This window comes from Corapipo altera, unplaced genomic scaffold, assembly GCF_003945725.1.
Source record: "Corapipo altera isolate COAL_440 unplaced genomic scaffold, ASM394572v1 23, whole genome shotgun sequence".
NCBI lineage: Eukaryota > Metazoa > Chordata > Aves > Passeriformes > Pipridae > Corapipo > Corapipo altera.
The window spans coordinates 13268675-13281984 of record NW_020884878.1 but is presented as its reverse complement, the minus strand read 5'-3'; the positions used below and the strand labels follow the sequence as shown (position 1 = coordinate 13281984).

The following is a 13310-nucleotide window of genomic DNA, read 5'->3' as shown; positions in this document are numbered from 1 at the left end:
ACTGTGCTTGTTAGTAGCCACCCAGCTGTGGATTATATTCTCCTAATCATGTTGCATATAGAACAATTTACTATTCAGAACTTTTTTACTATTATATTATTAAAGAAAACAATACTGAAGTGTGATATGATTAAGAAAAATATGGTGAATTATTTTTATTTCACAGCATGATACCACAAAGACAGAATTTCAGTGAGCTTCTCTACACATTTAAGTGGTTAAAATGAACCAAGCTTATACGATCACTTCTGTAACTGAATGCTCATTAAACATTTTTTTCTTCACATCTGAGTCTTTCTTTGTTCTGTGCCTTTTCTTTTCCTCAATAATTCATGTCTTCTATACCACTATGTCATAAAAAGAGGAGGATTAGTCTTCTCTACAAACAGACTTGTCTGCAGTTCTTCAGCAAAGAAAACTTTATATATCCCTGTAGTTTTATTTGATGTTTTTAACTCATTCATGCTTTGTTGATTCATAGAAAGTAAGAAAGCAGTCACATATTATGACTGTTTGTAACATAAATATCTTAATGCCTTTAATTAGGACTGCTAACAGGAATGAAGAGTAGAGGTCATGCACTGATGGGAAAAAAATCCACTTATTTTAACTACCTTTTTGTTAGCAAAGCAGTTGAGTGAAAAGAAAATATCTCCCGTCTCTCTAGCCGACTATCTTGACTCCCTCTTTGGAAACTGATAAGGGTGGATATTTACAGTTCCTGCTGGTACTGTATTAATCTTGGAGAGTATCCTCCAAGCACTAAAATGCATACCCCATTAGTCCTTCTCTTCCACATAAGCTTTCCTTAACAATTTTTGCCAAAGTTAGAGAACAAAATGCAGTTTTTGAAATGCTGCAGCTCCTGTAGTAGCGACCCACCACTGAGACCTGGGGCTCAGCACTACTTTGTAAAACCTTCCTCCATTCATCATTTGAGCTACTTGCTTCTGTAGTCAGCCTCAGATTGAGCCCTAATGGACTAATACAAATCTTGAACTCAATGGGAAAGTAATTTGACTTGTGCATAATTCATTGCACAATAAAGGATAATCAGGATTTCCCAGGCTCCTGTTATCTACACTGCTGAAGGCTTGTAATCTGCAGATGGCAAGGCACCTGGATCTTAAATCAGCCTGGTGTCCTACTGCACAGTAATCCCAACAAAAACAACTGGCATCATTTCACTGGAATATAACACATTGTGAAAAGCCTGCTCTCTACACCAGAAAACAAATTCTGAGAGCCACAGCCTTCCTGCACAGCATCTGGGCTTGAAGCTGCTCACCTGCTACAAAGTCACCAAAGCCAATGGTAGTCAGAGTAACAACCACAAAGTAGATGGACTCCAGCGCTGTCCATCCCTCGATGTGTTTGAAGATGAATGCAGGAATTGTCACAAAGACAATGCAGCCTGCCAGGATGAAGAGGATAGTAGAGATCACCCGGATCTTTGTTTGACTCACTTGCTTTTTCTAGAAAAAGGAAATAACAGAACAAGAATTTTGAGTGGATTTTTGGTCTCTATACCTTGTGAATGGCAGACTGATCATGCTGGTGTCACCTGGTAGGTCTTTTTCTGTCTTTTGTGAGTTTGTTAGGTGGAATACAACACGCTCTCCCTGTTAGTCAGAATCCTGCCCAGGTAATACTGAACATCTATGTCTGGACCCAGAATATCATGATTCTTATTTTCCATGCACTAGGCAGTGACTAACCTACCAGAAACACCACCTGGAAAAACATTTCTGAGCTTCAGAAAGGTTCCAGTACACTCCAGTTCAGGTTCAGTGTTTAAGAAAAAGTGCACATTCCCACCTCCATACATGTATGTGTACACCCCCATGGGCTCACCAGCACCAATCATTCAACAAGCAAGACCAAGATTAAAATGAAAATAAACCCTTTCCCCCTCTCTAAAAGGCTGAGATTTTATGTAGAAATAATTTGTGGTTTGGGTTTTCTAAACTCGGGATTTCCAGTTTTCATTCACAAATATGAAGGTTAAATCTCCTTTTCAAAAATAGAAAGCCGTATTATTGGCTTACTCCAGAAATGAAGGATTTATGTCAAATACCAAACAGCGTGAGATAAAATTACCTATGTAAATCCACATTGGTAAGCTCTTGAACAAAGAGTATGGGTGTTACTGGCTGCTATAAACTGAATAAAAATTTAAGCAGTGTAATTGCAATATTTTACACTCCTAAATCATATAAACTCCCAATGTATTTAATATAAACTTAGATTTTGTTGCCATTAATATTGATGAAAGTCTGGATTAATAGAATTGACTCTGGCAGATTTATTTCAGATTTTCTCTGCTATAAATAAACTCAACATTCAATAAAGTTTCATGAAAAACCTGGAAATTACTAGAAATCTTAGTGTGGACTAATTACAGTGGCAGTGCAAATTGTCTATCTATCCTGGAAAAGCAATGTGGAGTTCACTGTAAGTCACATATATCGAAATTAGTTTTCCAAATCAAGCACCTCCCTTAACCCAGAAATGAGATCTCATTTCAGATTAGGGCATTGCCTAGACAGGAAATAAGATCTCAGAAGTTATCTTTTCAATATACAGAAGGGATATTGCCTGAACTGGTTAATATCTAACCAGCTTGGACTGTGCTTCCACTAAAACTTGAGCATTTCTGTTAGAGGCGCAATGTCAGACCATCATTAGGCACTTCTCTGATCTAGGATGCGTTTAAAACCAGGTAGCAGCATAAATATGCTGTGTTTCATAGATACTTTTAGTTCTGAAACTATTTAAGATGATCTTTACATTTATTTTTTTTATTTTTGTGTCTATGTATTGTTTTCTGTGTCTGGATGAACACAAATAGCTAAACAGGATTTGTAATATAACACCATAAATAAGAATAATCAAATACAAGGCATGGAAAAAACTGCCACTGAAGTATCAAGGGGAAAAACAACGCAAGAATATAAAACTTGACTTAACTTCTAATTTCCTCTTTTTATGAAGAGTCATTCTGAGCAATTTCCTAAAATACTAACAGATGATTTAGCTTCTTTACCAGGTATGGACATGCATTGACAATGGCAGGATTTCAGACTTACTCTGTGTGTGGTGAAGGGAAAACAACTGATCACACAAATGTTACATGGTATTACAGACTGGCACCCTTGCTTTTTGTCATTGTGGATGACAATTTAACCAAATTGTTGTTTATTTATTACTTTGGCCGAGGTGACTTGTCTACTTCTCCTAAATGCTTCAGTCTCCTGATATATAAAAATGAATTGTCAGACAGCTTGCTACAGTGGAAGTTAGGAGGCAAGTGTCACTTGGGAATCCTTGGACAAAAAGTATTTTGTAGCTGCCTAGCACTACTAGTAGAACAAAGTTATGCATAATAATCCTTCCTCCATCCTCCATATAGTAACATTAAAATGCATTTCAGTGTGTGTCAGGATTGTCTTGCCTCATGAGAGAAACAGAAACAGAAAGAATGGCCTGCAAATCCATACCAAATGTTCAGGACATCCCCTTGTTCATGAGTTATAAATTCAGCCAAAGGTTGTTGGGTTTTTTAAGTAAAAATGGTAATGATGTTAATGAGAGGATCTGTAAAAAGGCCTGACTCACGGTTATTGTGCACCTCTGTCACTCACACAAAAGCAGAGCAGCTGAGGGTCTTTTTTTTATTATTCTTTCACTGGTAAAATTGAAGTTAGAAAGTAATGGTGAATCAGGCACAGCATTTTTAGAGCTACTGAAAAGAGCAAAAAAGCAGGACTCAGAAGAAGAATTACTTAATGGACAATAACATGAAATGCAGGACACGACTGAAAAGAGGGGTCTTTCTACAGTTAGACATGCATTCAGAGGACATTCACAGTAGTGTCTAACTGCTACAGATTAAAAAAATGCTAAGGCATAAATGTAATTACTCACAGAATATGTACATTGTAATAATGACACATTACAAAAATGTAAGCCGCTGCAGTGTTACAGGAAGTCATTATTTAAATAAATAAATCAGTATATATAACACTAAAGGCTGAGAAGTCTGAATAGGTTCATACAAATCTCTCTTTTAAATAGTATTTTCAGTCTGGACCCAAACACTGACAAATAGCTTAGCAACTTCTGCCATGCTAACACATCCTCTGAACCCATTTTGTGGGGTAAATACAGAATTTTCTATAGATGTCAAAAAGAAATAGTATTTTTCTCCAGAAAAAGTAGTTAATCTTACAGCTTCTTAAGTAAAATGAAAACATTTTTAAAAGAGATGTCTTCTACCTTTTTTTTTAAAGTTTGTTTACCAATAAGTTCTCTCCACATTGATGAAGCAGATTATTTATAAGACATTCATCAAATATAAATAAATTAGTGCCTGCTAATTACAGCAATTTAAATTCATCTACAGCTAATCTGGAAAATATTAAAGAAGGAATCAAGAACTAAAACTAAGAGTTTTCTGTGATATAACCACCTATCAGAGGTCACTTCCATTTTTCAATGAAGGTGCTGATTTTACTCTTAAGGTGACTAAGTGCTAAAGTGACAACATCACTGATATCATGTTGCTCATGTTAATTCAAACAACCTACTGTCAACCTGCTCTAGTGCCAACAGAGGTGAGGACAGGCATTCTCATGAAAACACCTTTATCAGTGGAATTTAGTTCTTATGCATCTTTCCCATTAATAAGTGTGACGCCACTTTCTCCTTATTTTCTATTGCATATTGGGTTTGGTCTTACCCAATAATTTCAGAAGTTAAAATAAATCTCTTTTTTCTTTCTTTCTTTCTTTCTTTTCTCTCTCTGGTCCAATAGATCAAAGCTAATGTACTAGATTATTTTATGTCTCCTGCCCTTTTCAGGTGAATAAACTCAGGTACAATTTTTCAGACCTGATGGTTGACCATAGAATAGAAGGACCAAATGACACTTTTAAGTTCACAAAATGAGACCACAAGGATGATACATATTCCTCTGAAAAGGGAAAAGGAGACGTTAAGTATGGAATCAAAAGATGCTACAGTCATTTATTAGACTAGACTAAATGCTAAATACGTGGAATATATATTTCCATGAACAGCATATTTCAAACATGCTTATTCCAAGATTCTGTAGTGTCACCTCTCATTTCACGGAAACTCCCCCAGTATACTGTACTACTTAACCAAAAATAGCATCAGAACATTTGCTGCTTCACAGTGAGCTCAGATGGTTTCTCCATCTTCCAAACGTTTTCTTTTCTGAATTCCTGACAAATATCCCCAAGACTCTAGGAAAGTTGGTTACCTTTTTGGCTAGATGACCAATGGCATATTTTTAGAGAAAGTATAATGTGGCTGCAATGGAGCATGCTGTCCTCATCTCTCCACAAGTCCCTGCATTTTGGAGCAGAGAAAACACATTTCAAAGAAAACACATTTCTTTAATATTTCTTTTGTTCCTTTCACCTACTCTTAACTTTATGCCCTTTCCCCTGCTGCCAGTCATTCTTGGAACAGATTGTCTCTGCTCATGCACTAATTAAACAGTTTGTCTTCTAAATCACCTTCTCCAGATCAAAATGTTTTAACAGGAAACACAACCATTGTACTCAAACCATAAACCAGAATATCACATATATTGGTTCAAAAATGTTAGATATGTCTGTTAGATATGTCCTTAGTCAAAATGTTTGCTGAGCTAGTGTAGATGGTGCAGATAGTCATAGGCTCACACTGCTTGTCTTTCAGCCCAGCCAAATGCAAGCCAGTCCTGGTCCAGAGCCTGGCATGTACCTCAGTAAGGTGTGCTGCCCTTCTCAACAGGCTCTATGGAAAGACTGGCACAGCATCAGGCTCACAGAGCTCCTGGTGATCAGCCGTATGGTCACATCAACCTCCTTGCTGCCTATACCAATCACTGTGGATTTCATCCTAGGTCCTTCACATTCACAGTCAGACTGAAACTAAATATATTTTAAATATCACTGACTTGGAGATAATGTCTAAGAACAATATAACAATCTTTTGTTCTTCTCCATTCTCTGAACACTGCTGGTTCCACCCACCACAGAGCACTGTTGAGCCACTCAGGTGAGATGGTGGTAACTCCAGGAAAGTATATCTAAGAAAGGGCAGAAATGCTGGACAGGCAGAGGATGAAGGAATAGAAGAGAGAATGAGGGAATAACAAGGTCAGGGGAGTGGGAGCTGCTCCATGGCAGCGCAGGAGGAAGAGCGAAGGACCAGAGGAAAAGGACACTACTATGTCCTGACCCCAGCCCCTGTGCCACTCGCTGCTGCACTGGAGGGACTGAGCATGACCCACAACTACAGCATGGGAGGAGGAGAGGAGTCTGGAGTGAAGTAAGCCTAGGAGTGGAGCTAAGCCTGAAAAATGGGGAGGAAAGGCATTTTGAATTTTTGTGAGCTTTTTCATTTCCAAATACTCAACTCAGTAATTAAATATTTATGCTAATTGTCAATAAACTAAGTTAAATTCCACAAGTCAAGTCTTTTTTTGCCTATGACAGTACTTTGTAAGTGATTTCTCTGTTATTATTTTGACCCATGAGTTTTCTCACTATTGTCCTTCCCATGTTCTCCCCATCCCACTGTGGTAGGAGAGTGAGCGAGTGGTTGTGTGGGTGCTTGCTGCCAGCCAGGGCCTACTCAACTTTCACTCACATTAGTGAAGAATACAACACCCTTTGAAAGCACAGCAGCAGAATTATAATATATTTTAAAATATAGATGACATTTCAGACACCTCCAGGAGTTATGAACAGTGGTTTGAACCATTCCACTAGAGATGGGCTTCCCCTATGCTCTAACCAGCTCCCTTGGTACCTCAGTGTTATTTCAGTTCTCACGTTTTGTAAAGAATGCTGCTATTGTTACACAAAAAGGTTCAGAATCCATCCTGTTTCTTAACTGTAGTCAGCAGTAGAGACAGATATAAAAAGCTGTAAGCACTCACATTTGTTACTAAGCTTGGCAGAGACAATCCTGAACTCATACAGGGCACAGGTCAGAGTAAAGAAGGATTTTTTTATTTTTTCTTACATTGCTATTTTTCCCCATAAACCACACTTCTGCAGGATGTTTGTCTAGACCCAGATGGAATATGTAATAAGCTTCTCACAGAGCAGCATCTAACTCTAATGTCATTTTTGTAAATCTCTAGGCATGGATCTTGTTGCAGTCATAATGTGAGCAAGCACAGTGTCATGAAAATACAGAAACACTGGCTCAGAAATTTTCTAGGATTGATATACCACTTTCCAATCTTCTTCCCTCTACAAAGCACACAGGGCTTTCTGATTTGCACCACCTAATTTCTGCATGTTGCTTATTATGCTACCAGAGAAATGAAAATAACACTGTTATGGCTGAGCTGTATTCAGCTCAAGGCAAAAAAAGAGAAAGAGTTGAATAAGAGGAATCCATGTAAATATACGCTTTTCACAGACATTGGGGCAGACAAAAGACAACAGAGATTCATGGTAGAGACTTAAGCAATTTTCCAGAGGCTGACTTTGTAATGTGCTGCTCCTTCCTTCCCTCCTCAACTCCCTTGTGACTTATACCTATATTCCCTGCTCCCAGGGAGTGCAAGAATGGGTTAAAAATAATTGTTCCACGTCACCTCCCTGTACCCGAATGGATTTTACCTTGCCATTCCTGGTAACCGTGATTTTGATCAGTGTTGAGTCAATGCTTTCATCTTGTTCATAAGTGAAATTCAGAATAAAAAATAAAATGCAGTTATGACTGTGCAAAGTGCTATATATCAGCAAACCTAGATTCATGAGTATATGCTGAGCATCTAATTAAGAAATGCACTGAGACAGAGAAAGAAAATTAGTGTAGCTTGATCAATGAGAGATCTAGTTATCTCTAACATGATATGGCTGTTTTCAAAGACTTAGCAAGTAGAAGAAAACTGAATCTCATGTTAGAAAAAATTCCTCTTAGCAGAGTGGAGAAATTCGACATCCATTTTTTTAGCTCTGTTTGGGCTTTCATTTTTTGTTTTGTTTGGGTTTTGGTTTCCTTTCTTCCTTTGTAGTGGAATAAATTCAGATTCCTTCATACTGTAGAGTTTTCAGAACATTTCCCTGTTGATTAGCAATGTAACATCAGCATTCATAAGGCTGGAGTGGATACTTTTTTGGACTAGATACTGAAAGGTTAAACAGTGGCCTTTTAAAACAGGAAGTAGATCTTCAACCTAGAAGACTTGTTTCTAAACTGCAGCTTTCAGTTTCTGCTTAGCTTGGAATAACTGGCTAAGTAGCCTTCCCTTGCCCTTCTCAGGTATAACTGTACACATCACTTTCTGCAAGAAATTCTCACAAAAGCCTACAAAGCACATTTTGCACTTACCATGATATTTCTTACAGCTATTAACAATAAAAACATTGCAATATTGCAGGCTTTCTAGATAAGAACACTATTTGTAACTAGCCAAGTAACCAAAGGGCATTCTCTCAAGTAACTAGCCCACCAGGAGTGAGTTTTACTGAGGGTGGGATACAGATCCCAGAAGAGTGGAAGGAAAGTAAGAGGAGGAAGGCAGAACAGCTCCCACTGGGCAAAAACATGGAAAGAGTGGAAAATGTCTCACCCCTGAAGTGTCCACCCATGTCACAACTCTCCCCCTGCTCCTCCCTGCCACTGCTTATCTGCAAAGGGTAAAAGGAGGGCAGGGAGCACCTTCAAAAGCAAAGGGTGCATCAAATACTCACATGGCTCAAAATTATTCTTATTGTCACAATGACACAAGTATGTGCCAAGGGAAAATACGAATATGTCAATTACATTACAGTAGTTTGGTGGTTCATAAGGTAGCCTCACAATCCTAAAAGGTGAAGGTTGAATATGTAAGGCAACATAACACTTAAATTTACCACCTTCATGCTACATGTTCATAACACCAAAGCAGCATCTCTTAAATGAAAGGTAGCACAGTCCTCCTGCCTAGGATGAGGCACCATGTACTGTTACCCTTGTGAATTGTTATCTATTACCTTTCAAGATCTATCACTTGCCTCACGCACAGTCTCTGATGCTTCGCCCAGGGCTGTCCACAGGAGTTCTGGAGGATATTCTGAACAACATTAACTAGAATGGCTCTAGGGGAGATGAACAATCACTGATTTTTGTGTTGCAGTTGCATTTCTGTCTTGCTTTTTCTTGATTCCCTACATTGCAATCTTGAATTTTTCAGACATGGCAACACTTTCATCAAAAACCTCGCACACGTGATTTGGTACTTCAGCACTGCACTGTCAGGAACACAGAGAAATTTCCACAGCAATATGACCAAAACTTTAGGCAATAAGAAAAGAGGTTATTCACTACCAATGCTTAGAAGAGACTTTAAATTTCAGGCTGCTGCTTGGAAAGTTCACGTATTCTTTGGCATTAATCAGCAACTTCCATTGGAGTATCTTATTTGCTAAGCTTCATACAGAGTATGTAAGAAACCCTAGCTGCTCAGTAAACCCTTAATTATGCTTTCATCTCCTGTTTGTCTGGTGTTTCATGAGAAAGAATTGCTTCAGACTCACAGGGTTTATTTCCAGTGCACTTCACTGCAACTAAAAGTTATGTTATGACTAACACTAATTATAGCAGGAGGCAAGCAGGTATAGTTTCACTTTCTAGAATAGTGGTTCCTGAACATTTCAAAACACAAACACCATTGAACTCACTTCCCTAATTAGAAGGCTCTGCATGGAAATGCAACTCCTTACCACTGCTTATACTCAAATCATTCTGAATACTAACTTGGTTTCAAGCCGAGAAGTGACAAAGATTGGCCTTTGATATAGAGAAAGAAATAGTACTCATCTTTGTTCACCACAAAAAACCAGAAAATAAACAGACAGAGGGAGCAATAGCTAGCAAAAAGACAGAGATCATATTCCAGAAATTATCCCTGATGTACATAAAAAAAATAGCCTGAGTACATTAACAGTGGAAGAAAACTCCTTCCTGAACACCTAATTCCTCATTATTCTATTACTTTTATGTTCTTAAGGATGATAAATTAAACCATCATCTCCAGATCAATCCATCACCCATAGAAGGGTTTGAAAACCCTTTTTCTCAGTGTCAATTGCCAAATACTCTCTTACTCTGCTCTTAACTTTTTAACCACTAATTGCCTGCTACACCTGCCTTTGGTTTATTCATTATTTCTTCGTAAACAGTCAAACAGGTACTAAAATATTAGACACCCTAAAAAGAAAAAAAGGACTAAAGCAGATGAAGAAAAAACCCGAAGATAACAGAGGATCTTGTGTTTATATACTATACTATCTGCTACCTATCCACAATCAGAAAGCAATACAATGAAAATTGCATCCCAAAAGAAAAATGAACTATTACAATTGACTGCAATAGGCAGATATCTGAACAGTGATAAAGCCTTTGTATTAATCGTGGATTCTTGACCATTTTCTGTGTAATATTCTGTTTCTAAGAGCTGCAAAATGTTATGAACACTGCAACTCAGTGACAAAAGCTGAGTGCCTGCATCTGTACTGAACTGCAAGATGAGGGAAGATCGTTCAGGTTATGCTAATCTCATCTACTTGTGGTGAGAATCTAAATACTCATTCAAAGTTTGAATAAAGACTATCTGAATTTAGCCTATATTTAACACATGATAATGACAGCTGCTGTGTTCTGTAACAGTGTGCTCTGCCTATGGAGTGCTTTCCTTTCTATCTTTAGATGGTTGCAGTCCCTGTGTGTACACAGCAAGCCTAAAGAATGGAGCTCGTTGTACTGTATTATAGACACATTCACAGGTTGTTCATAAGATCCCTCATATATGTAAGACAAAAATACTACTTTTATGGTTTTATGTCACCTTGAAATGCATATTTCATTTCTGTTGTGTCTGGAAAGCTTCACCAGGTGAAAAACTATTTATAGAAATTGCCACTTCTTAAATTAGATTTTAAGTGTGTACTTGCTTTTCCCAGATGTGCTGGGAGAACTGATTCATCACTGGACCTAGAAATTGAATGCTTGTGATCACTGTATATAGTGAATCTCATGGCCCTGTACATATCCATTTTCTGGAGAATCAGACTTGTATGCATGTAAGACCAGACTAGGAGCCAGGTTCTCCCCCAGATTACTGAAGATGGGTCATACAGGAATAATCAGTAGCTGAGAAGATAGGGCTTGTGTGGGGGAAGCTTTAGTTTACATCTCTGACCAGGTTGATATTTATTTACTTGTACCAAACATAATTACTCCAGTAGGACAGATGGCATAGACTAATCAATGCATGGTGTTCAGGATACCTCCTTATATCCCACACAGCATCACTCTGCCAGTGCTTCCCTTTCCTAAATGGTACATAACAAGTTCCAGTTTTCACAAAGCATTACTTTGCAATTAAATACTTCCAGCCCTACCTAGTCACAAATGAATAGTTGTTTCCCTGGTTGGTTACACACTGAAATTAGTGGCAACATTTTGGATTTCAAGATGAGTGGTGGCATGTGTCCAGTTCCTCTGGTGAAATATTCTGTCAATACTGTGAGGGTACTATGTATTTGATAAGAGCAGGTCTCTTTCTAACTTCATGGAGTTCAAATTGTTCTTCAAATTCTCACAGAATGCGTGGGCTGATCACTGCAACAGCTAAATGTGGATTCTAAGGCCCTCATTTGTGCTGCTAATTAAGGTAGGTTTGGTGGGGCTCTGCACAGGGTCATTTCAGAGGCAGCAGAAGTGCACTAGCACAACTCTTCTGGGAGGAATCCTCCTTTGATCTTTCCAGCTATGGTGGGGGATGCCAGAGGCAAACTGTCCCTTGTGTGGCATGGGCTCCATGCTCATGTTGGATAGCACAAGAGACTTGTTAAGGAAATGCTTTGGGTGAAAAGACTGCTGTGCCAACAGAGAAATCTTCCTCTGCTCCCCACCTGCCAGTGTATGCACACTGCCTCTTACCTAGCTTCAAAAATATCCTAACCTCAATGAAAGATCAAGTTGCCTTCAAATCCCATCTACCTCTACGGACAATGATAAAGTTGCAAGGATTTCAGGAACTCTTGGCTGCCCTGACACCAGCCACGCAGTAGGAGTGAATGGGATAAACAGAGTCAACTGGATACAGGCAGAAGCAAAGTGCTGAGGCATATGAACATGGAAACTTGATGCAGTATACACATGCAGTTTCTTCCCATTCTTTCTACAAGAAATAGGACTGTCCCAAATTGACCTTGAGGACAAATAATACAGGTAGCTAGTGAATTCCATGTTAGAGACTCCACTAAAAGGCCCGTGGGGGAGACCTAGCACTGATTTCCATTTCTGTTAACTGCTTTTCAAAACAACATGCCTTTTATGAGAAACTTGTCACAGGCTTTTTGAAAATTCAGTTTGAGATATCATTAGATCATTGATACACCCTCAGTGACCACTGAGCTAGCTCCAGAAGATTTGTCAGGCACACCACACGACATTATATTATGCTTTTTAGTATCTTTTAAGCCTATGTCTGTTTCTTTTAGTTTCTTGCTAACTATTCTCTTAATTTTTATGTTCCTTCTTTAAAGGTTGGAGCAGGTTGTTTTACGCCCACAAACATGCTGAATTTGAATGCATTAAGGAGACAATTACGAAGCAAGACATAGGAGTTACATGTTGAATTAAATTTTGTTCGTGCTCAGAATTAAATCAAGAACTGTTACTCCACTTGTGGGTTCACCTGATCAGATCCAAATATTTATGAAGCCTAAACATGTAAACACAATGTGATAATAAATTATACAATTACTAGCATTATAATGATTATTATATCCTGCATATGTAAAATGTTATGTAAATAATAATTTAAAGTGAAGCTACTGGTATTTAGTTACTAAGATGTATGTAAATTGTAAACTCTATCAGGAATATTTCAAATAGCTGAAACCTATTACTAAGAATAATGAAGGAAATTATGTATAACCGTGTCCACCAAATCACAAAAGAATAGATGTAATGGATTTATGAGAATCAAAATCAAAGGAATAAACATACATCTTTGCTAAACAAGAAGACCACAGATCTCTAAATTCCTCTGGAAGCTGACAAAGTATCAAGGAGAAAAACAAATAGTTTAGATGGCTATAAACAGCAAGCAACTGCATTAACTCAAGAAAAGGAAGGAATACTTGGAACACCAAGAGAACTCACATTATTTGCCAAAGGGCTATATTCTGTATGAAATATTAGTATCAGCGTTCATCTGTGAATCTTAAAATACTTTGAGTATGTATTATGCTTTAGCAGGGAGGTCCCTTCCAGCCCCAACC

The 13310-nt window shown here is 38.1% G+C and overlaps 1 protein-coding gene across 4 annotated transcripts in view; it reads right to left on the bottom strand.

Moving 5' to 3' along the window:
• The window catches only part of KCNK10 (potassium two pore domain channel subfamily K member 10), a 64607-nt gene that overhangs the window by 11005 nt on the left and 40292 nt on the right, over positions 1 to 13310 (bottom strand). For all 4 annotated transcript variants that reach the window (XM_027638143.1, XM_027638145.1, XM_027638146.1 and 1 more), the window contains one exon: positions 1289 to 1475. In XM_027638143.1, the coding sequence (XP_027493944.1) occupies positions 1289 to 1475 (187 nt within the window). The remainder of the gene's footprint in view (positions 1 to 1288; positions 1476 to 13310) is intronic.